We start from the raw sequence: 23,162 nt of genomic DNA, 5'->3' as shown, positions 1-23,162 counted from the left end.
GGAGGACTCTTTATCCAACAGCATAAAAGGCCTCGAGGTGACAGTTGTTGTGATTTGGAGCAACAGCATTTAAATAAAATCGAGGAGTAAGGATTAGATGTAGGAGGAGAAGATTTTTCAAGGTTTTGTGCTTCAGTATTAAAAAGCCTAACTCAATATTCTGAGCTCCCACCTCCTGCGGACGAAAGCCAGAGATTTTACCACAGTGGCAGTGTGCAACTTCATGCTGATGCATGAAATGTGTTTGTCATTCTTGCTGCGTTGCAGGCTTTTCACATGCAGTAGTAACTATAACCTCACATAGGTCAAAGGTATGTGCAAAAACATTGATGTTACAGCCTTTTGTAAATGCCAATAATTTACTGTCTCTAAAGATGAAGACAAAATGAGACCTCTGCCAAATTTGTAGTTTTTAAATTTGCTTTTAGTGGGGGAAAAAATCTCAGTATGTTAGAGCCAGTAACTCAGTCGCTGTTGGATAATAGAATTCATCTGCAGCAGGAGCTGAAGAAAAACTGTCCATCTCACATTTGTTTATTTCACAACGATAGTTTCTTTAGTTTTTGCAGTCAAGGTTCATATGTGTATGTTGCTTCTGTCTTATTAGCTTTTTTTGTGCCAGGACTGAAAGGACTTAAATGAGGCAACATCTCATCAACACATTTAAGAAGTTTAGGTTCCTGAAGGCATCGAAGGCATGAAACATAAACATACATAAAGCCATTCAGACTTTTCTGCAGATAAACACAAAACTATACTGTGCGTGTTTTTGAATATAACATGATGAAATTTCCAAACACACCCCTTCCCTCGTTTTGAGCCTAGCTTGCCTTCGCTATTTCAAGGAAACACTCCTGAATTTTCTAAAGAGACGCTCCATTTGCAATTCCTATGAGATTTCTTAAACAATCAAGGGGCTTGAAGAAGAAAGCAAACCACCAGCACAGGCCCCTTGAGCACAGATCTGAGCCTGTTTGCCATGGAGGAGAAATAAATCAGATTCAAACCAGAGACACAAAAGAAGAAAAAAGACAGTAAGGGGAGTGAGAGAGGGAAAATAACACTTTAAACCCCCCCCCTCCTCCCCAATTTTCCACACAGATGGAGGTTTAAAGCACTTTTCAGTGCAGCACAGGCATCTCCAATTTCACTGAAGCATTTCATCTTGTCCCCACAAAATCCTCCCTGAGCTGGGTACTGACATTTTCTGAGATAATAACTTTTTTCCTCATATAAAGAAAATCTTCCTAAAACTATATTCACTTTAACTTTATTTTCGTGCAGAAAAATCCTAAATAAGTGATTCAAGTTTTTCTGGCAGTGTTCTGACAGAAAGAAAGAAGGCAAACAGTGCAAAGGAGAATAACCAGCACAAAGGTGAATATGAAGAGGTGCTGAGAGCTTCATTTAGATAAACATGTGACTTACTTTTGCACCGGGCGAGCCAGGGAAGCCTGGAGCGCCGGAAGGTCCAACGGGGCCCTACAGAGAGAAAATAGCCTGTCAGTTTGGCTATTAATCACTGACACATCCAGGTGTGAAAGATCAGATACTATCATATTGTGGAGATGTGCATGTAGAGAAACACAGCTCTGACTTCATGTACAGTATTTCCTACCAGATCTCAATGCAAATGTGGACAAAATAAAAGGAAACTACATGACATCTAAGAGGACACTTACAGGTGGACCAGCAGGACCGGTCAGGCCATCATTTCCACGAGCTCCCTGAATAAAGTGAACAGTGCATTATGAGGACAAGTCAGGAAAAAACACAGCTGGATAAATGATTTCTTATAATCAACAAATAACGTGACACAGTGTTTAAAGGTTAATGCAATTATCGCCATAACTGCCTAAAAGAAGCACCTGATAAATGCTCTAAATTTACTTCTTTACTGCTAAACAAAGAGAAGGGGTGACAATCCAACCATCTGTTATAAATTATATTAAGTTTTGTTTCCAACACCACAGTTTAGAGAGAAACATGGCACCTACAGCAGCTCCACTGGCTCCAGGACGTCCTCTCTCACCAGGCAGACCACGAGGTCCCTGTGAGGGAAAAGAAGAGGAGAAGTTCTCACCATTACCATCATTTACCAAATGTGTGTGTGTATACCTGTTTAGACATCTTTGTGGGGACCAAAAATTGGAATGTTACTATACTTGTGGGGACCAACAGGTTATGGTTAATTTTAGTCTGAGGGTTAGGGTTAGGCATTCATTTTTGATGGTTAGGGTAAATGGCTAGGGAAAGCATTATGTCAATTAAATGTCCTCACGAAGATATAAAAACGTGTGTGTGTGTGTGTGTGTGTGTGTGTAATGCCCACAACTCATACCATTGGTCCCGGAGCGCCGCTCTCTCCAGGAGAACCAGATTCACCCTGAACAGAGGATTTAACTGTTATTATGGTTCAGCAACTTGGGGGATTAAACAAGTGTCAAGCTGTGGGTCTGTCAGAAAAATCACTACATCTCACCTTAGCACCAACAGCTCCAGTCTCTCCCTTTGCACCGTCACGCCCTGGATAACCCTAAAAGACAGAGACGTCAGGTTACATGACATATAAACACCCGCCTGTTTATGCTGGAATTTCTAGGACAACAAACACACTCACTCTGTGTCCTTTGATGCCAGGAAGTCCAGGAGTTCCAGGGAATCCACGAGCTCCCTGTGGCATGAAAGGAAAAGATGTAGACCAACATAAACAGAGGGAATCAACATGAAGCTAAGAGTTTAAAGGAAATTACTTTCTCCACAAATACAAAGAGTCCAGTTTAGCAAACAAAGAGAACGAGAAATATTAAAATTCTTTCTTAATTTACAGATTTAAATAAGTTTGCATTTAAATGCATTAATAGTTCATCATCTAACTGGAATCAGCACCAGCTGACTGGAGTAACTCACCTGAGGTCCCGAAGGTCCACGCTCACCTGATTTTCCAGGTTTGCCAGCTTCACCCTAAAACAGAAAACAAAGACAGAGACAGTGAAGTGAAAACCAAAGTAAACCTGCATTTGAAGTTGTTATTTTGTGCAATTCTTCCTTACATATAAAAAACGTCTGTGTATTTTTTGTCTACTTGTATGTAGTTGAATAGACTAAAGAGCACCCTAGTGGACACAGCGTGTAATGTCACATTTGCTGCCATCATGTGGCTAAAAGGAGGAATTACTTTTTTTTTTTATGTCTGTGGTCCAAATGCTGTTTGAAGATTCTTCTGAAGATTGAATTCACAGCATACTTTGAGCCTCTACTTTGAGAAGGATTTGCTGAACACTTCAGTCAGCTGCAGAGCTGTTACAGCTAAAGGAGCTAGTAACACTGCAAAAAACTAACTGAGTCCAAACTTCTATACAAAACAAGGATTTGCTCATATAAAACAGCATCACAGACAACATTCATCTGTTTATGTGGAGAATGCATCAGGACTCAGACTGGAAAGTCCTGCTGCTGAAATCACATGAGTGCACTTTTCTACTCTATCTGAGCACTCAAGCACTTTATACAACTAATTCATTCACCCGAGCCCTTTTTCTAAACTGTTTAGTGCTTACTGTCTAACATTCACACTCCGATGAATGCGTCGGAGAGCAACATGGGGTGAGTATCTTGCCCAAGGATATTTGGCATGCAGTCTGGTGGAGATTGACCCGCCAATCTTCCGGTTAGTAGTTGACCTGCTCTACCACCTGAGCTACAGCCACCTCACCTTTGCCAACCTGGCGAAGAGGTGAGGCATTTCATTTTAGTTGCAATGGTCACACTTACATCATCTCCAGGTTTTCCAGAAGGTCCAGGGGGGCCACGGGGTCCCATGGGTCCCTGTTGGAAACAGAAAAAATGAGCACAGGTGAGAAACTGTGAGAATCAACAGAGGGCAACATTACACACTTTACGTTTTAATTCATAGGAACTGGTATTCATAGCTGGTGTCTGTTTCCTGACAATCAGCTCTGTTTTCACAGTTTAAGTGCTACACTCACTGATGCAAGCCGCCAATATTGTTTACTTATGCAAAAAAAGATAATGAACGCCTTAATTTAGAAAGGACACCATACTGTGTTAATCTGAAATGGGAATTGTTTTTGCTGATTGTATAAGTTACGTAATAATATTAATAATTATAAATAAAAGTATTCTGTGTCTCAGTAAGAAGGGTTTTGTAGGTCTTTACAGGCTTTCTTTCTCTCCTCCCTGGGTTGTTGTCTCATGACTAAGCAGCTGCACAAAAAGTACAGCTTTGGTGAAGGACATAGAACAGAAGTGCTGATTATTAATCTATCGATGTACTGGCCTCCTCTTTGATCTGTGATTTTCCATGACTGGACTTTACACTTGGCCAACATTTTCACCCCTCTACAACTGTCAAGTTAGTTTCTGGGAGGAAGTTTGATTTTAATCACTCCTAACGATGCACTGGCACATTTTTAAAAGGGAAAGGCATCTCCGAGACGTTCTGTCTGCATATCTAGACTCCACATGAGCAGATTAACACAGCAGTGGGGAGACCTTGCATTGTCTACCTGCTGAGAGAATAGTGCTGGGTACAGGAAGGGGTTGGTGGTGTGGTTTCAGTGAACTTTGGGGGAATGAGGAGAAAAAATTAAAAAACTTAGAGAAGCAAATGTAGGAATAGAAAATAAGAACTGATTGGAAGAGATGCAATCTCCTCTCCAAGATGAGTTTATGGAGATAATGAATTGTAAAAATAAATATGTGAGGAAAGGAATGATTGCAAGGATAATGGAAGAATCAGATTTGACCTTTTTATTCAAAATATGTGTGTAGTAAGGTGGAGACAGATATTAATGTCAATATCTCAAGGTCTATATATTTCATAATTTCCATATTGCCACAGTTGGCAAAACTAACAGACTGTGAAATGCATCACAGGTATGTACAGTAAGCCACAGCCAAACTACCTAAAATAAAAAAAAGTGTTTAAACACACTTATTCTGGACAATTGGACCTCTCTGGGTTTTTATTTTTTTTATTCTTGGGTTGTTCTTGTGCCCATTTTCATACATGTTGTACCAAAATGATTATTTTTTAAAAATTTCAAGCTTTTTTATGGTTGAAATACCCCCTTAAAAATAATCAGTCACAAGAAAGCAGCTCAAGTCAAGCAGCCATGAGAAATAAAAAAACAAAAAGAAAAAAAGAAATAAGAGCAGAGGCTTAGGGGTTTAGAGGGGACATGCAAAACCTCAGGAGGGTGGGATACTTACTGAATGTCCAGGCTCTCCAGCTTCTCCAGGATTACCTTGGAAACCTTGTGGACCCTGGGATGTGAAAAGAAGAGAGAGTCAAACTGTGAAACATTTTTTATACACTGACAAAGAAGATATTAATAAATGTCTGCTAATCTAACTACATCTTCAAAGAGGTATTGATTAAAGGGAATCTATTATGCCAGTTCCTAGCTGCATAATTTCTTTCTTGGACTCTGCAGGCTTTGTGCCATTGTCAAGCTTTGGTTTGGTCAAGGAGATAGGCCACCTTCTGTCTAAAACAGGCCATTTGAGTCCCTCTCCTTTCAAGTCCACCATCCCTTTAAGCCAGATTTCTTCTGATGAATTGCCCCTTGGACACAAAAGAACAGCAATGACATTTCAGTACTCACAGTTGGAGCTATGAGCCTGAAGTGGCCATTTTTAACTGCCTATCACAGGGAGCTGGAGCCTATATCCTCTTTTATTGTCATCACACAGAGCCAAGGGTGGAGAAACTTGCTGGGATACAGAGAAGTTTGAAATCAGGCTGAATTTTACGCTCATATAGAATACTTGCACATATGCCAACTGCAATATTTGAAATACAAGTATCCTTCGTTGTAATGACGTGTATACGATAGAAGATAATCCACATTTGATCCCTTATGGCATCCGTGTGTCTGTTTTTCTAAATTAAAAGCTTCTAAGATTCAAAAATATACCATAACTTTAGAAAAGGAAGTCCTATCTAAAAGCAGACCAAAGTTGTTTAAGGTGGAATTGCATTTCTGCAAATGGGGGCTTTGGGCGATAAAATGATCAAGTTGAGGCAAGTCAGGTGGCACTGCCTTCAACTCAGCAGCTTCTGGATTCTTTGAGTAAGGGCTGCAGGTGGAGCTGGGTTACAGGCAGGGGTAGAACAAGGCAGGGCATTTGCATGTGGTGGGGGGTGTAAGGTAAATTGTCAGGTGTTCTATGGTATGTCTGGGTCGTGGCACAGGAAAAAGCCCCGGAGCCTTCAGGGAGATGAAAGTATTCTTTACTTGCCATCTTCCTCCAGAGGAGAGCCGGAGCAGACGCTCGTGGTTGAAGCAGGGCTCAGTATAAACAGTCATTACTTAAAGCCTGTTGTATGCACTTATTCCTGAGGTTTGCACGAGTAGTGGCCATTTTAAGGTCAATATTGTTATTAAATACATTAAAGGAGCAGACAATGTAGCATATGCACATTACACATCACATTACAATTATGAGATTTTGCCATGTGTACCCTGTCTGTGACCAACCACAGGATCCTGTCTACAGGTGTGCCCTGTTTTGTGCTGTTTTTGGGAGTACAGGAGGTACTTACAGGTGATCCAGTTGGCCCAGGTGGTCCTCTAGGTCCCATGGGGCCCTGAGAAGAAGACAAGACAACACACAAGCAGCATGAGGATAATGGCAGATAAATCCACCCGTCCATGTTACACACATTTGAAAATACATAAACACGCAAATTACACAACAGCACAGTTAACTTTTTACAGTTTGCATTACTGGTAAAATTTGTTAAGTGGTCATTTTATCCACGCGAATTCACTGAGAAGCTATAAAAACACATCACCTGCTTTGCCTCAAAGCTACATAATACTCAGCAGCTCTCCTGTCAAAACCATAAATCATTTGAAATTCCTCCCGGGATCAGATTTTCTCTTCACTTCTTTCATCCTTCTACTTTCCTCAGTTAATTTTTCCACTCACTGTGTGTTTCTGTGGTTCAAAGGTCATAAGCTGAAGGGTTGCATTTTTAAGAGAGGAGGCTGAACTCTGCATGGCTTCTTGCATGACTCACTGTTGGTTATAGTGAAAATCTTCATCTTAGATAAGTGAGATTTCAGGCACCGGCTAAGCGGAAGAGTCTTAAACTAAATTGAACTAAATTATCTCCGACTGCTCTGCAACTGCGTCTCGTCGGAGTTGCCAAACTAATTCTGTAACAGTTTTGAGACAAATCCTTGTGCTTTTTTTTTCAGTTCAAGGGAGTGAGCTGAGAGCTTTCAAGACCCCGAGTTCTTCTTATTAAAAAAAAGTTTGACTTCCGATGACTTTTGACAGCTGCTTGCTTGGATAGAAACATATTCCTTTCAGTAGTGTGGCTCTTATGAAGCCTCATACAAAAATCAGGGCTTGCAGCCAAAGAAAATGTCACAGCCGGGCACAGTGGTCCTCAGAATCAAATGAAAGTCACCTTTCAGTGGGTGTGGGAAGCCCTCACCACACTGGGGAGAAACGTATCAATGGGGCTTTATATCTGCAGAATGTTTGAAAGTGTGTTTGAGGGGCACACATATGTTTGTGTGTGTGCGTGCATTTCAGTAGCAGCATTGTTTAAATAGCTATGTAAGGCCAGGATATGAGCTGGGGTATTTACAGGTATATAAGAGGGTTTTAAGCTTTACTTGTGATTTAACATCAGTCCAGTTTGCTCTTCCACTGCTCTCTCCAACAGCAAGCTGGCATAAGCCAAAGTAAACGTAGACTTCCTTCAATAAGGCTCAGTGTTGTGGTGAGCTCTCAGACAGACATACGGTAGGACAGTCAGTAGGAGTTAAGCCACACACACACATACACTCTGACGCTAGCTGAGGGGATGTGATCGCCTTCAGTCCCCCTACCCTCAGAGCGTCTCAAACCACTGCTGGGCTGAGAGACAGCCAAGCCTCTCTGTGGCTCTTTAAACCAAAATAGCTCCCAGTATGCTCCTCACTCCATCACGGGCATGCTGCCATGCCAGCAGGAGCGGTTTTTCATGAGCTTGAAATATAATGAAGATCAATGGCTGCTTCCTTGGTTTATAAAATTACCCCTCTGTACTCCATGTGAGGTGTTTATTTTCCATTGTGACCCAGAACTTTGCAGCTTCTTCCCTCCAGCAGCAGGAAAAACGTGCCTTTTATCTCTTGGTTTCATCCATAAACCAACAACAAAGAAGGAAAAGACAAAAAGGGAACACTGAGTGAAGTCTTCATTGTTTCTTCCCATCCCAGACTTTAAATCCTGCTTTGGAAACTACTCTCCTAAAGGAGAATGATGATGTTTCCATCTCACAGTTTTCACGTTTGATGACCAGGTGATGCTTCTCTAGTTCATGGAAAGAAGTTGTTTATGTCCCCCCAGAGCAGTTAAAGAGCAGGATGGGGATGCAGAGCAGATGCGGGCTGATGCAGATCTCTAACCCAGGTCTTCATGTGGATAGACTCAAAGCGCTTTGTTTTTGAAAACTTCATAACTTTAGCCTCATTGCAGATGAAATCAGGCGGTGATAAAAACAACACAGGAGTGGCAGCAGCTCTCATCATCACTTGCTCACCATTGGTCCCTGCATCACACCCATTTGAGCTCCTCCAGCCTTCTCATCAAAACCCTGAGCCATCTGAGCAGCAAAGTTCTGGAGGAGGCAAAACAAAGGACATATTTAGGATTTTTATAATAAACAAAAATGGTTTGTGGTTTATTATGTTTGTGAAATCTCAGGGAAATAAAAGTATAAATCTGGGTAAAGTATTTGACTGGAACAGAGCGAATAGATGACTTAATTTCAACACTTGCAAAGCATGTTCATGTGTCATGCATCACTGCATGATGCTGCATCGTTTTGGCTGGAGAGAGAATCAGCTTTTGACCTTCTTTTTGTCAGTAGTAGAGCTTAGCATGTGAATTCTGATGCAGACAGAGGAGAGACAGAGGGCATGTGAACCGTTCTCACAAAGACTCTCTTTCTTTTTAACTCCACCCCCCCAAAAAGCACTTCTTCCCTTCCCCTTCTTACGTCTATCATACTACCTCCACCACCCTCAGTCACCCTCCTTTCTTTTCTGCTACAAAGAATGAGAGGCATTCGATCTATTCTTTCCCTCTGCATCCCCTCACTGTTGTCTTTCTGCCTCCTCCCAACACCAGCAGTTTCCCACATCTTTTGTACTCTTGGATTCTTTCTTTGCTCCATTTCACCCCTCTCTCTAGTTATTCCAAGCAGCCAAAGTGAACCCATTCTTGGCCTTGAATCAGTATTCAACCTGTCAGCTCCCATGTCTGGAGTGAATGCTAGCCTATCGCCCTTACTGGACATGCGATACTCACTCCACCAAGGCCAGGGGGTCCATTAGGTCCTGGAGGTCCAGGGGGGCCAGGGTTTCCAGGGGTGCCAGGCTCGCCATCTCTGCCACGGGGGCCAGGACCTCCCTTAAATATAAATATAAAATTCAGATGAATTGAAAATCTCGTGTTTCACAAAATGCCCCACAAATCATTTTGTCAAATCTCAAAAAAACCAAATCGAGAAGCATTTGCAACAGATCAGCTCATAAATTCACTCACTAACTTCTTTCCCTCTATTCAAATATTATATGTTTCTATATCTGCAGCTGTGTTGAACTGCATTAATGCTTCTCACAACTGAGAAGACACAATTCAAGTACCAAAACAAATAGGAATATCATCTTATTAAGTAATAATCTTCCCATTTTGTTGCAAACGTAAGAGAGAATAAAACATGTGTAAGAACATGAAAGTGTTACATAACATATTTTAATTTAGCATTCATTAATTCCAACCTGTGGCCAACATTTGAGCTTGTGTGCACTCTGAATAAATGATTACACATTTACTCAGGTGATGATTTTCCTGGCCAAATTGGACTACCTGCATTCCTCTGTGCATGCAGTGACAAATTACCCTGCAAGGGAATCTCAAACAAAGAACCCGAGTACCTAAAAAACCCCCATGATTCTTCACAGTGGTTAGCCAAAGCTCGATCCGTCCTGCGCTTAAATCTGCATAAACAAGACGACTACATGGCATAAACTCCTCGCCTGTGGCCATTAGCACATCCGAGTGATGTTACATTATTGAGATGATCAAAGCCTTGCAAATGTGGTGGTGCTGATTTCCCACACTGACTGACTATGGGCCCTCTGAGAGCAGCAGAGGTTTACATTATGAGTCTCCGACAGCCTCACATCTGTTAAACACCCCAAACCTCAGCAGACCACACAGCCTAATGGAAATGACAGATGACTAGTTAGGCTGAGTCGCTCAGTGAAAGGCTACCATTCTGCAAACCTGCAACCTATAACAGATCCCCCAGCCCACTGCCCGAGACCTAAAGCTCCGATTCAATGACACATACTGTACTTCTTAGCTGGGCAGGGTTTGAGTTTCCTTTTTTTAAAAGTAGAAAATCAAGAGTCATTGAATTTTTTTTCTTATATTTTACACGTTACACTGACCTTCTCTCCTTTATCTCCTCTTGGTCCTCGGGGTCCTTGCTCTCCTGGTGGTCCCTGGATGAACAGGAGATGGTGAAATAACTTCAGGCATAATCTCAAAACTTGTGTGTTGAATAACAGCTGAAGCCTTTTAACTCTACTACTGTTATATCAGATCAGTTTCCATTTCCAGTCACTGCTCTGCCAATTAAATGTAAAACCTATATAATTACTCTAAACACGTTCAGATACTACGCAGTGTCTGTAAAAGTGCTCAAAGGGGAATAATTATGAGAAAATGAGGAAATAGGTGCATACCGTTGGGCCAGGTGGTCCTCTTGGTCCTATAACCTGGATAAGACAAGGACAGAAGAAACAAACTGATAAGAATCAGCTGGTCTTGAATAAAACACATTTTTTAATCTCTGGGCCTAAAACAAAACTTGACATTTTCCAGATATAGTTGCACAAGAGAGGTTTTGGGAAAAATGATCTGTCTCCCATCAGAGGAGACTTGTTAACTGCTAATCTCTTCGGGCAAAGCGTTAGAAGAAACATACAATAAACAATGCCTTTGTATTTCCTGCCATGAGCTTGTATTGCCTCAGTGGGGTAAAGCATTTCCAGGTGCAGCACCGCAGCAGCAGCAGCAGCAGCAGCAGCAGCAGGGAGCTCACTTTCTGTCCCTCCTGCGCTCTGCTGGCCTGTGAGGATCTTTATGGGGAATGTATGGAGCCATTATTGTGCTTGGCTGTCTTCTTGATGAGCGGCTTGGCAGAAGCGCTTCCCTTCTCTCTAACACTCTCAGTCTTATATAAACTGGTGGTGTTGGTTGTGTTTTGAGTTCATGCACGAAAACTTTTGATAGTTTCAGCTTAATGTGACATTATGATTTTATAAACAGAGCAACTTAAAACATTTTAAAATAGATGAATTTACTTACGCATTAATACACCAGTTATACTAATAATGGATAAAACAGTGGGGATTTCTGGCCTTCTGCTTGTGTGTGTGATGTATTATCTTTACTGCTGGTTTTACTAGTAGTTCAGTTACCAGTAAAGTACCTGAACACTTCTCCACTGCAGGCTCGCGGCGAGTTTTGAGTGTGTCTTGTGAGTTTAAAAGAAATCTCTGTCACTTCAGGGTTTACGGTTCTAACATAGTTAACAAACAAGCTTTTCCAAATGACAACACAGATATGCTGCATGTTATGAGTGTGGCATCAACTTACATCCGTAATGTCTCCGGGTTCGCCTTTCTGGCCCTGAGATAAGAAAAAGGTAAGAACACAACAGCAAATAAGATCGGCTCTATTAGTAGCTGAGAGTTTGATTATTTTCAAACATCTCTCAGTTCCTGTTTTTTTCTCAACCAACAGCTCATAAGAGCCCATCTGATGAAAGCTTTTGATGGAATTTGCAGTTTTATCGGGAAATTGGTCACAGCAAAATGTTCAAAGTGAGTATCCCCCGCAGCGCCAGTGCACGTGTAAATATTGCACGCAGTGTGAACAGGAAATAGCTATTAAACATCTGCCAAAGCTCATTCATATCAAAGCCTCATCTCAATCCTTAAACTACAGGGCCCTCATGCAGCCCTGATATAAGTCTGCAGTGTTGGGAAGGTTACTTTTAAATGTATTCCACTACAGATTACAGATTACATGCCCCAAAATGTCTTTTGTAACGTATTCCGTTACGTTACTCAATGAGAGTAACGTATTCTGAATACTTTGGATTACTTAATATATCATCATGATTTTTACAACTACATGAATGTACTATTGCGGTGTGATTTATTACTATTACTGAAGGTTACTTGCCATAGCAATACCGACTAGATTTTTAAATCTTAATATAAATGAATAACAGTAGGTGGAAACTAGGTAAGGCTGAACTTTTTGCAGCGATCTCATAGAAAACTATTCCGCGTGTATATAAAACAGGTCCGCGGCTCCGAACCGTAGTAAAGGGACCTCTGGCTAATATGTCAGCTCCCGTTTCTGCTCGGTGACAGCTTGTACTTTCTGACTTTTTCTCTCTCCCTCACTCACAGACACATAACAGGTATGCACTAGTCCATTCTCCCTGCAGCACGGACTACACTGCCCATGAGGCTCCATTCTTTACGGCTATGCCTGTAACACTCTGCCTATTGCCTTCATATTAAATCATTTTTGTGAATAATTTTTTAAAATATTTCTTCACGTCATTATGCGGGCCGCAAGTAGAGGTGACATGGGCCGCGAGATTGAGACTCAGGCATTAGAGCCTCTTAATGCGTGTTTTGTTTGGGTTTCCACCAGCGTGGAAAGCAAAAACAAAGAGGGCAGAGCCTTATGAAACAGGAAAATACCGCCGTCTAATCCATTCATTTCAACAAAGTAACTGTATTCTGAATACCACCTCTTTAAACGGTAATTGTAACGGAATACAGTTACTCATATTTTGTATTTTAAATACATGTATTCAGTTACTCCCCAACACTGTAAGTCTGGGACAGATATGGCTATTATTGCTGGGAGAGGTTGATATTAAACACACGCACACACACACATGCATAACGATTGCATACACAGACAAATACATATGCAGCATTTAAACATGTACAGTGTCTCACCTTAGCACCAGGTATTCCTGTTATGTGTGGAGCAGGAGAGAGGGAGAAAACAGATCATAGTTAGTGAACAAACTATGTTGGCCTTGCAGTACGTCCTGGAAGGAGAAAGGCTACTAATACCGGGAATCAATTTTATGTTCTTGAATTAAACTGCTCCAAAGACCACCACCAAATCATATTTTCATCACACAAAGAGCCCATCAGGACTGTAAACAAGTGTTGGTTGCATCGCCATCTCGCATTAAGAGCTCAAAGCAAAAGCAAACCAGCTGCAGAGTGAGGGTAAGAGTAGAGAGCAAAGGAGCTGGAGTAGACTGCAAAATGGTATTTCTACTGAAACGTTAAACCTTCTGTGCCGTGGGCAAAGGCAGGAACTCTGTTGATTTCACAGTATTTTAAGCTCATTGTTCCTTTTTTTGCAACTCAAAGAAGTTAAACTATGATGATCAGTAAAGCCAAAGCAGCAGGTTTGCTTAAAAATGAAAAATGTAAATAAGTATTGTTTTAAACACTTTGACACAAGAGTGCATAGGATTCTTAAATATCAATAAAAGCATCAAAATGACATTTTTGTCAAGTTGTAACAGTTTTTTCTGCAACACTCTTGTTGAAGATGACATTTATCTTTAGAATTTTGATATACATACACTAATATGTTAATATATACATGTACATATATCAGGAACTATCAGATCAAATAAAAGTCAGTACAGATCTGACAGATGCATAATGCTGTTTGACACAGTCAGATAGTGGGTAGTCTGAATATATTTCAGTTTTTATTAGCTCTGTTTTTATGTGATTAAAAGCTTAAATTCAAAATTCAGCAGTTTTGCCTTCAAAATAAGAATAAGTATATTATAAAGCATTTTAATCCAGAAGCATGCAATGAAAACAGTGACACATGCACTGACACAGTGACTTCACTCAAGCTGACCTTATTTATATTTCCAAATGTGACCCATACAGTTTGTATATCTGCAGCAATGGCATTTTCAAATGTGGTGAATAGATCCTTCTAATAGTCTGAACTCTCAGTACGCAGTCACTGTGTTTTCTTGCCATCAGATCTGCAGAAATCCACAGAGAGGATATAGAGTAGAAATGTGAAGCCGTGTCTGCTTGACTGAGGTATTTCCTTAATGACTCCCACATGTTTTCATGATACTGAGAGAGTATTCAAACAAGATGGGGCCAAGGTGAGCCAGCTATGGAAAAATTACGGCGAGGTAGCGTTTCAGTGAAGTCCTGTCAGATGTGTCACTGTTGTTGTTTATTTCTCATCATTTGTTTGCTTTGGGGTTCGAAAACTGTATTTAAATCAAAGGCTGTCACACAGTAGATGTCCAAATAGAACATTAGAGTGAACATCATGTTAAACAGCAGCTACCTGACCTTTGATTAATACCAAATTTAGGCGATGTGGCGTTTTCTCCCCCAAATAAACAATATGATCCTGAGCAGTAATTTATTTATGTGAGATGTGAGATAAATAAATTACAACCAGAGGTTGGAGGCTGGTCAGCAGCGCAGATGGGGCAACACTCTCCAAATGGGATTTCAGGTTTGGGGCAGTCTTTTAGCTCCTCGCAGACAATTTCATCACACAGGACGGTTCCAGTGTCACACACACAGATGCGACAAGGCTCTGGTTTCCACACATCCTTGTCACTATAACGCTGTCCATCTTGTACACAGCTAAACGCGTCCTCTTCTGTGTGTGAGACCATGGAAAGGGACACACAGAAGAGGTGCGGGTAGGTAGCAGTGGAAGGAAAAAACGAGAGATTATATATCAGATGCGAATAGGAGTCAGTGTCGTGTGTTTCATGACAGACAAAAACAAAACAATGTCATATTCAGCTGTGAAACATATGCTGTGATATAATGCATGCAAAATAACGCCATAAACAGCCTTTCAGTGAATGTTTTTCAACACAAGTGCAGAAAGTTAAATTAAAGTAGGGAGTGTGTAGACTATTTAACACACTATATCAGCACAGTACTCTTAAATAAAAAACATATAATTGTCAGTGACAGTTAATCTGGCAGTCCAAAACCAGACCAGATTTAGTTTATAATAATGTAAAGGGGAACAATTAATTCCTCAAAGAAAGGCATTAAAAACAAAGAAAAATGTCATTGTTCCCTGATTTATTATCATAATTATCTTTGCTAATTTTTCTCTTGTTGACTTATTAATGCCCTGAGGAACGTCTACATAAACCACAACTTCTCTGCTTCAAGTCAAGCTTTTCTTCACTTGACTGAGAAATGCAACCTCTCAAGTAGCCACAAGGTGGCAGTTTAGCCTCGCAGAATTACAGACAAGCAATGCAAGACCTGCAGGAAACCCCCAGTAGCTTTACAGGAGCTGGAGGCCATGTGTAGGAATTCCTCAACAAGTTAAGTACAGGACAATTAGAGCTGGAGACACCCTACTGTACTGCAAAAGAGGCAAAGTTTGCACTGAGTTAATGAAAACGTTTGGATTATTTTCTCAGGCCACATTCTGGTGAAGGGCGCAAGAGAACGTGCTGGAGGTGGTTCACTTCTGAATACAGCTGCTGTATGTGGTATAAATGACGCCACTGGCATCACAGTTTTACAGTAGATCCGGGTAATCAGAAACGTGTTCGTTTTCCAGCCTGGCAGCCAAACACCTGCTTGAAAATAAAAAATGGAGTCACAGAAACTGCGGCCAGGTGATGAAAAGAAAGGCCCCAGGGTGCGCACTGCTGAGAGGTGAGAGGACAAGGAGCAAATACAGTAGCTATATTTACCTTTGAGAGCTGCTTAAGTCTAAGTATCCAAACGGACCTCAGCAGCCATCAATGAGGCCTTTTTGGAAAGAAACAGTGGGCAATTCACAAAGTATTGCCTTGTATAAACACGGGGCACATTTCAATCCCCATCTGGGAACCATAGCTGCGTCAGATGCCAGTTCAAACCCACCGGAGAAAAGAAAATGGCCAGCTTTCATGCACATACCTTGCGGTTTTGACATGAACTTCTACAGGCCTGGATGCACCATGAAAGGGCTGCACCTGTCCTTTCATTGGCTGTAATATGAAAGATTCTCCTGTAATGGGGTATTGTAAGATAAGGGGTTCTCTATCTACTGGAGAACTGACAGAGAGCTGGCTTTTCATCACTGGGGATAGTTTGTGAGTCTCCTCTCCCATATGCTGGCAACCATACTGTTTTCCAGGAGAGTAAAACAATGAAAATTGTAAAGTGAATCCAGGTGTACTTTGAGGACATTAGAGTCAAGCGCGTTCTTATTTATTTAGTAACTGTTTAGGTCTCAGCGCTAATTCTACCTATGTCTGATTAACTTTATGGCCTCAAGAACGGTCACTTGGTGGCCTCAAGGTTTAGAGCTCCAGTCCTCTTGCTGTGCTAGGGTCACAATAACACCTCTATACCCCGTCTCCCTAAAAAAAACAAAAAGTGCTAGGAAAGAAGGGCTCGCATTATAACCAGGAATCCAGGAACTGACATCTCTGAGAGGGTAACCTGAGACTTCCAATTGCTTTGGCATGACTATTCCCCTCTATTCTATTCTGGGAAAAAAGGCATCTTTTTTTCTCCAGCTTTCTTGAACTCAACTTGTATATTATTAAGAACACTGCACTTTCTTCACATCAGAATAATAAAGTCCCTGCTTTATATTTTTCCAGTTACCCCTCTTGCACCCTGGCTCTGTCTCTTTCTGGACTGACTGTCACAGCTTATGGGTAATCTTTTAAGCAGATGGAAAGCCTGAAATCATATGGAACATTATTTCTGGCCCCAAATCTGCTGGCATACCTTTACTCTCAGATCTCTCTTGTGGATACTAAAATCAATAATAATGATTAAGAATCCTACTCCAGTTATTAAAAAAATATAAACAGTCTGCAGGTATGAAGGACGATTTGTTCTCAACAGGGTGAGTATCGTGTCAGTAAACTAGTTATTTTGAAATATTTGATGGAGCTTTTAGTTATTAGTTCAGCTTTCTGCCCCAACAAGCCATGATTTGCCTGGATGCCCTCAGAAAGCAAAGGAATGTGAATACTTTTCACCAAAGGCCCTTGAGCCTGACCACCTTTCACTTTTTGCTCATCCCCTCCCCCTCCCCCACTATATTAAGTGAATCTGCAGCTAAAAGGAGAGTCTGCGAAGGCCCTTAAAACACCCACAGGTGTCATGCAGCTCGACTTTGAGAAAGAAGGGGGAAGGTAGCTTTTAAGGCAATGAGCTGAGTTCAAAGTAGGAATCAGAATCACATGATCTTCGGTTTTAACTTAAACTAGGACGAATAAATGCAAAAGTAAATAAGAAATAAAAAAGAAAAGCACGCTCTGAGGGTTTTTTCCCCGTTAACTTCCACCACATCTTCATCAATTCCATTCTCGCGCGCGCCCGCAAATGTGACATTCACTTACATCCTACATCTCATAGAAATTAAAACATAAACAGACGGCAGACCGAAGATCCACAGAAATCATCTTTCTGTCATCACATAAATAACCTTTCATGCACAGAAAACATCAAAGATATCAGTGACTTTTCTGTGCGTAAAAGTTCCAAAAACTTCCACACGTCACGTACTGTGCTGAAACATTATTTACAATATGATTATTCGAGTAACTCTTAGTATACTCTTTATACAAGTTGAGTCTTTTCTCATCAGAGAAATAAAACTGTCACTTACGGTCGTCTTCCACCTGACATCTCACAACGGCTAATAGACAAACTTGGCTCGCTACAAGTAGCAGTATAGTCCTGGAATCCATAAAGCTGAACATGTCTAAATATTAGACATGCAGGGCCCTTGAAAGGAGAAAAAATGGTGCGAAAGGAGCGGAGGCTTCTCTCGTTATTTGGTGTTTGTGTCCCCAATTACAAAAGCCAGACCATTCGACCTTCACCCTTCCCAAAAAACCGATGGGGGAATCCAGCGGCAGGACCTGGACCTGCAGCACAAACTCAGCACCGACCGCTTCAGGCCAGACGCTGTAGTTTTATGTCCCGGTTACCTTCAATGAATCTTCGTATATTCCCAAATATCGGGCCGGCCCCTTACCCCCTGTCAGGCTGTAATCCGAGCCCAGTTTCCCTCCCATCTGTCTCTTTGGTCCCATTATTGCGCTCCCAGGCCACTCCTTTCCCCACGTGCTGAACTGAACCCAAAAAAAGCCTGAAACTTTTTCTCTCTTATTTTGGTGCCGTCCCCGCTTTCTCACCCTCCGTGTTCATAGAAAGCATAGTAACGATGTCACAACCTGTTCGTCACGCAAACTGACAGCGTTTCTATTTATTTCATCATGTAGGTTCAGTGACATGTGTGCAGTAAACGGAGGCAAAGGCGCATTAAAACCATCCAAAAATCACAATCACGCAGCCATACATTAATATTTAAATATTTATGAGGGCAAGACTAAAACAAATAATAATAATAAAGGTTAAAAAAAACTATAATGATGCATATTTTTTTATAAGTTATTAGCTACTTCCGTTTAATGGTCTCTCTCTTCATGTAAGTTATTTTACTGTTCCTGTGGTCTTAGTAAAGCTGGTAAACAATGCTTGGTACACCTGTTAACAGACTTTTAATTAGCAAGCTCTTTATTTATGACTTCATACTTCAGCAGTTTTAATCTACAAGTCAGTGCTGACAGTCATCCAGCATCGTGGAGATTGGAGCTGAAATGTTTTAATCAGTTTTGTTTAGCTCTAGATCCTTAAATTTGAGATCTCACTGCTTTGATGCCACACAGGTATACTTACAGGAAGTGCTGCCTGTGTGATAATTAGGTGCTGTAATGACTCTTATTTCCTTGCCAATCTTCTTGATCCAGCTGTATGATCTTTCAGATCCAAAGTTTCTCAGACTATCTGCACTTTGCTCAGACAGTTTTCTAACTGCAGTGTTTCATCTGCTCTGTAATTTCTGTGTCTCACTGGTTTATTTTGAGAATGAAATAACTGGCTCATTAAACCAGTGTGAAAATATGGGCTATTTAATATCAGCAGATTAAGGGAGATGTGAATGTGTCATTAGAGTAGAATATCTACAATCTTTCATTGGTATTTGACTTCCTGTTGGTCACACAGAAAACATTTCTAACCCTTAATCTGGGCAAGCAAACATCAAAAGACATGCTGCTTATACAGTTTTTTTCACCCCGGTGTGTTACATTCTGAATAGAAATACAGTGACCACCAGCATTGCAAGAACACAGCTTTGTTAAATTGCCAGTTTCACACTCAGACTTGAAAGGACTCCAACTGCAAACCAGTGTTTTACAGTGCATAGCGGAGCATTGTAACACATAAATACTTGAACTCACATAATGCATAGTTGTGCTACGACCAAGCCTAACCAACATTTCACATGCAACTCAGAATCAGCTGATTCTGTTCCGACTAAAAAGAGGAACCTTTATATTAAATTACACGATATTTTAGAATTAGACACCTTTTGTTTGTTTTTTTTTTTTTTTTGGCCTGTCCCGTTTGGCTCTTTTGCATCAGAATTGTTGTCTAAAGGCAAAGAAAGATGCCCAACGGATTTACTTTACCAAATTGACCATCCCAGCCTTGCCGTAATGGTCCATTTGATTGACCTTTTATTGTTTATTTTATTTTCACTTACTGAATACGGGACAGACTTGACTGGGGGAAAGAAGGGGAGAAAGAAAGAGGGAAAGAGAAACAGCTGAGAAGAGGGACGGGGGAGAAGGGCAAAAGACAAAAACCAACAGAACGGGCAGAGAGAAAAAAAAATGCATATATCAATCACCTGGGACTACACCCTTTTTGGCTCCTACCTCAAAGCACACTGTGTTCTGTTGATCTTATGTGCTGCACAATAATGTTTAATATTTAGTATTTACTGTCATATTCCCATACATCATTGTGATGTTGTTTATTCTATTACTCTTGTTCTCTTCTGCTTGCTTTCTTTTTTCTTTCTCAGCAGGTGACACCTTTTGTTCTTATTAAAAATAGACAATGACTGCTTCTTCTAACAGAAGACAGGCTTTAAAACCACATTCATTCATGCATCCCCTCACACTTGTGAAGTTTAGTTTGAGCAGTAATGACCCACTTGTTCCCACTCCAACCACGTTACATGTAGCTGAGGTTACAAGTAAATGCTCATGGAGATGCATGAAGAGCATCTCGTGCTCTCCAGCTACAGCTCTAGCTATAAATAATTGGCCATGGACAGTTTGGTGGCATCATTTATGCTGGGTCCTCACCCCGCAGCAGGTTGTGACCTGAGCTTTGACCTTTGAGACACAGGAGCAGCTGATGTGTCCCGAGCGTGCAGCATTCACGCTATTCCTGCAAGTCGGCTGTCTCAAAAGAGGCGCGGCTGTCCAGTGGGTCAGAAAATTGCACTGCAGTTTAGTTTATTTAGTTGTTGAGTATTTAAACTAGGTTCAGGAAGACTATATCACTGATCTTTGATTGTGCAAATGTGTGTTGTAAACACATGCAAACATTCTAATGACCGAAACTTCCAAGCAGCCATCTAAAACTTTAAAAACAACACATACATGGTCAAACGTGAATCCACGTCATATTTAATTTGCGTTTTCCCTTCAGTCTATTTGTTTTACTTACTTACGCTGAGGGTTGTGTTTTCCATGTTTTCACTCACAAACTGTCGTGAAAGTTGAACATCTTGCAATTTTAGTAGTTGTGACATTTTTCTACACTTTGGACTGAACAAAAATTCAGTGTGTGACTATCTATAGTTGTGTTCCTAGTAATTTATAATTGTTTTCCTTTTGTGATCTTGTGGCTGAGACATCAACCCTGTTAAACCCAGGGATCAATGACTGCTGATCACTAAACTACTAATTATCTATTCATAGGCTGGAGACCTAAAATCAGCACTAGTTTGTTATTTAGTCATCGCTCGTAGTAACTGGGTGGCTACACTGCTTTGTACAGAAAAGTTGTACAGTTATAAAACAAGGCTGCACACACTACTGCATGATTTCAAGTCAGGGTGTTTGAGATATTTTGCTTGTGTTTAGCCAGCACTTCGCACACGTCTTTGAAGATGAGCCCACTCAGAAATCCCAGAGAAGTTTGGACGCGTCTCATCTCACTTTCTGTTAGTGTGCACGGACAGTTTAAGGATTGGACAGGTTTTCAAAGCTTTTCTCTGTTGAACTGACAGCTGTGTTGCCCTCGGAGAATGTTAGGAGTTTATCGATAATAAGAAAATAAAAGAGATGAGGAACAATCCTCGCTAATGTGTGGTTGGGGAAACAATTGTTTTACATTTGTGGTGGCTTGCTTTTAAAACCAAATGCTTTTAAAGTTAAGGAATTTTAATATGATAACACATAAATAATAACAACAATTATACTCACTCCATTAATAAATACAAATTGTTTGGAAGATGATCGATAAATAGATGGATGGATTAGCAACAATGTGACAGTTCTAGTTTACTGTGATGTTCAGTCTGCTGTGCCTCTAAAGCCGTTCAAGTTTATGGGACTTGGTAAGTATAGGTCTATGTTTTGGCAATGAAGTCAGTCTGTTAAGATAATCAGAGTATAGAGAAAAGGCAGGTACAGAAATGGGGATGGGGTAGACAGAAAGGGGCAGTGCTGAAAAATAGAAAATGAGCAAAAGTGAGAGAAAAAAGTGAAAGAGAGGAGGGCTTGGGAAGCCTGAATGGAAAGGAGGCAGATGATGGAGAGAAAGAGAAGACGAAAGGGAGAGAAGGAGAGAGAGAAAAAGAGAGAAGGGGCCACACAGCAGGGAGAAGCCATGTGAGACTGCTGAAACAACAGCCATGACATCACCACCAGCTTGGTTGGCACTGTCACTTTGACCTATGGGCATAATAAGATTATTTTTACTAGCCTAGTTTCTGCTACAGAGCCAAATGAGGATATCCTATTCACAGGAATTGTTTTGTTCTTGTAGAAATTCCACAAATGTTCCCATTTCTATTTTTCTTTTTATTAAATGAAAAAAATCAAATTATGTAGCTGGCAAAAAATATCGATCCGTCTTCTTTCACTTATCCAGTTTAGGGCTGTAATAACTCAACGACAGGCAGACTATACCACAGCAAGTCATCAGTTAACCTTACACCATTCATGTCTTTTACCTGTGGTGCTCCCAGAGTATCTGGAGAGAACGCACGGAGAGACAGCGAGAATATAGAAACTCCACACCAAGGCCTCAGCCTGTGAAGTCACAGAGCAACCAACCGTATGGTCTGATATGCCAGTGTTGGTGTTGATCATCATAATTAATGTTGGTTCAAGCTCAACATTGCAAACGACCAACCAGATTGTTGCGACGTCACAGTTTTGCGACACAGATACATTATCACACCGCACACAGAATCCTAATCCTAACCCTGAACATTTAACCAATAAACTTTACACCATCATCTGAGACGTATTTCTAAAGATACATTGTCCATTTATTTTCAATGTATTTATTTTATTTCGATTAAAAAAAGGCTGATTAACATTCTGAAACTACTGTGAACTCTGGTTGTTAGCAAAACGTAATCCAACAGGAGCAGAAAGTATCTGCATTCATCATAATGATGAACAAGTCAGCAGTCCAACAGTGAAAGCCATTAATTTGATCAAAACTGGTTTTAGTAAGAAGGCTTGTGGTTTGAGGTTTATGGCACAGATAAATATTGTGTTATATCAGTGCCTGATATACAGATGTGCTGGTGGGATCAGCATATTGTTGGTTTGGATCTTTATATGTCATGTGTTGACAGTGAAAATAACACAGACATCTCATTTCACTAATTTTAGACTCAAAATGACATCTGAAGCCCACCACCCTTTTTTTTCTTTTACCATAAATGATATCATGATTTAATCAGCCAACAGCCCTTAATTTAAAGCAATGAAATCTGGACGCTTGCCATGTGAACTTGGGTGTTTATTGGTTGTTTATTAATGGGGCTTGAAAAGAGGCTGGGAACTACAAGTCTTATGTGCTTCCAGCTTGCCTAAATAAACCAAACAAAGTGTAGTCTATTGATTTCCAACATTGCTGTTAGAGTTATGACTAAAG

At 40.7% G+C, this 23,162-nt stretch overlaps 1 protein-coding gene across 1 annotated transcript in view; it reads right to left on the bottom strand.

Moving 5' to 3' along the window:
* The window catches only part of col2a1b (collagen, type II, alpha 1b), a 50,383-nt gene extending 32,255 nt beyond the window's left edge, over positions 1-18,128 (bottom strand). The window contains exons 1-18 of the mRNA XM_026166734.1: positions 17,791-18,128; positions 14,593-14,802; positions 13,089-13,105; positions 11,701-11,733; positions 10,785-10,817; positions 10,488-10,541; positions 9,340-9,441; positions 8,570-8,647; positions 6,572-6,616; positions 5,236-5,289; positions 3,775-3,828; positions 2,911-2,964; positions 2,621-2,674; positions 2,483-2,536; positions 2,342-2,386; positions 1,998-2,051; positions 1,683-1,727; positions 1,429-1,482 (exon numbers count right to left, since the gene is read on the bottom strand). Coding sequence (XP_026022519.1) covers positions 1,429-1,482; positions 1,683-1,727; positions 1,998-2,051; positions 2,342-2,386; positions 2,483-2,536; positions 2,621-2,674; positions 2,911-2,964; positions 3,775-3,828; positions 5,236-5,289; positions 6,572-6,616; positions 8,570-8,647; positions 9,340-9,441; positions 10,488-10,541; positions 10,785-10,817; positions 11,701-11,733; positions 13,089-13,105; positions 14,593-14,802; positions 17,791-17,884 — 1,134 coding nt within the window. The 5' untranslated portion in view covers positions 17,885-18,128. The remainder of the gene's footprint in view (positions 1-1,428; positions 1,483-1,682; positions 1,728-1,997; positions 2,052-2,341; positions 2,387-2,482; positions 2,537-2,620; positions 2,675-2,910; positions 2,965-3,774; positions 3,829-5,235; positions 5,290-6,571; positions 6,617-8,569; positions 8,648-9,339; positions 9,442-10,487; positions 10,542-10,784; positions 10,818-11,700; positions 11,734-13,088; positions 13,106-14,592; positions 14,803-17,790) is intronic.
* Positions 18,129-23,162: the final 5,034 nt, after the last annotated feature.

The sequence above is a fragment of the Astatotilapia calliptera genome, chromosome 5, assembly GCF_900246225.1.
Source record: "Astatotilapia calliptera chromosome 5, fAstCal1.2, whole genome shotgun sequence".
In the NCBI taxonomy this organism is placed as follows: Eukaryota; Metazoa; Chordata; class Actinopteri; order Cichliformes; family Cichlidae; genus Astatotilapia; species Astatotilapia calliptera.
The sequence above is the reverse complement of the archived record's forward strand: the minus strand, read 5'-3'. Positions and strand labels throughout refer to the sequence as shown.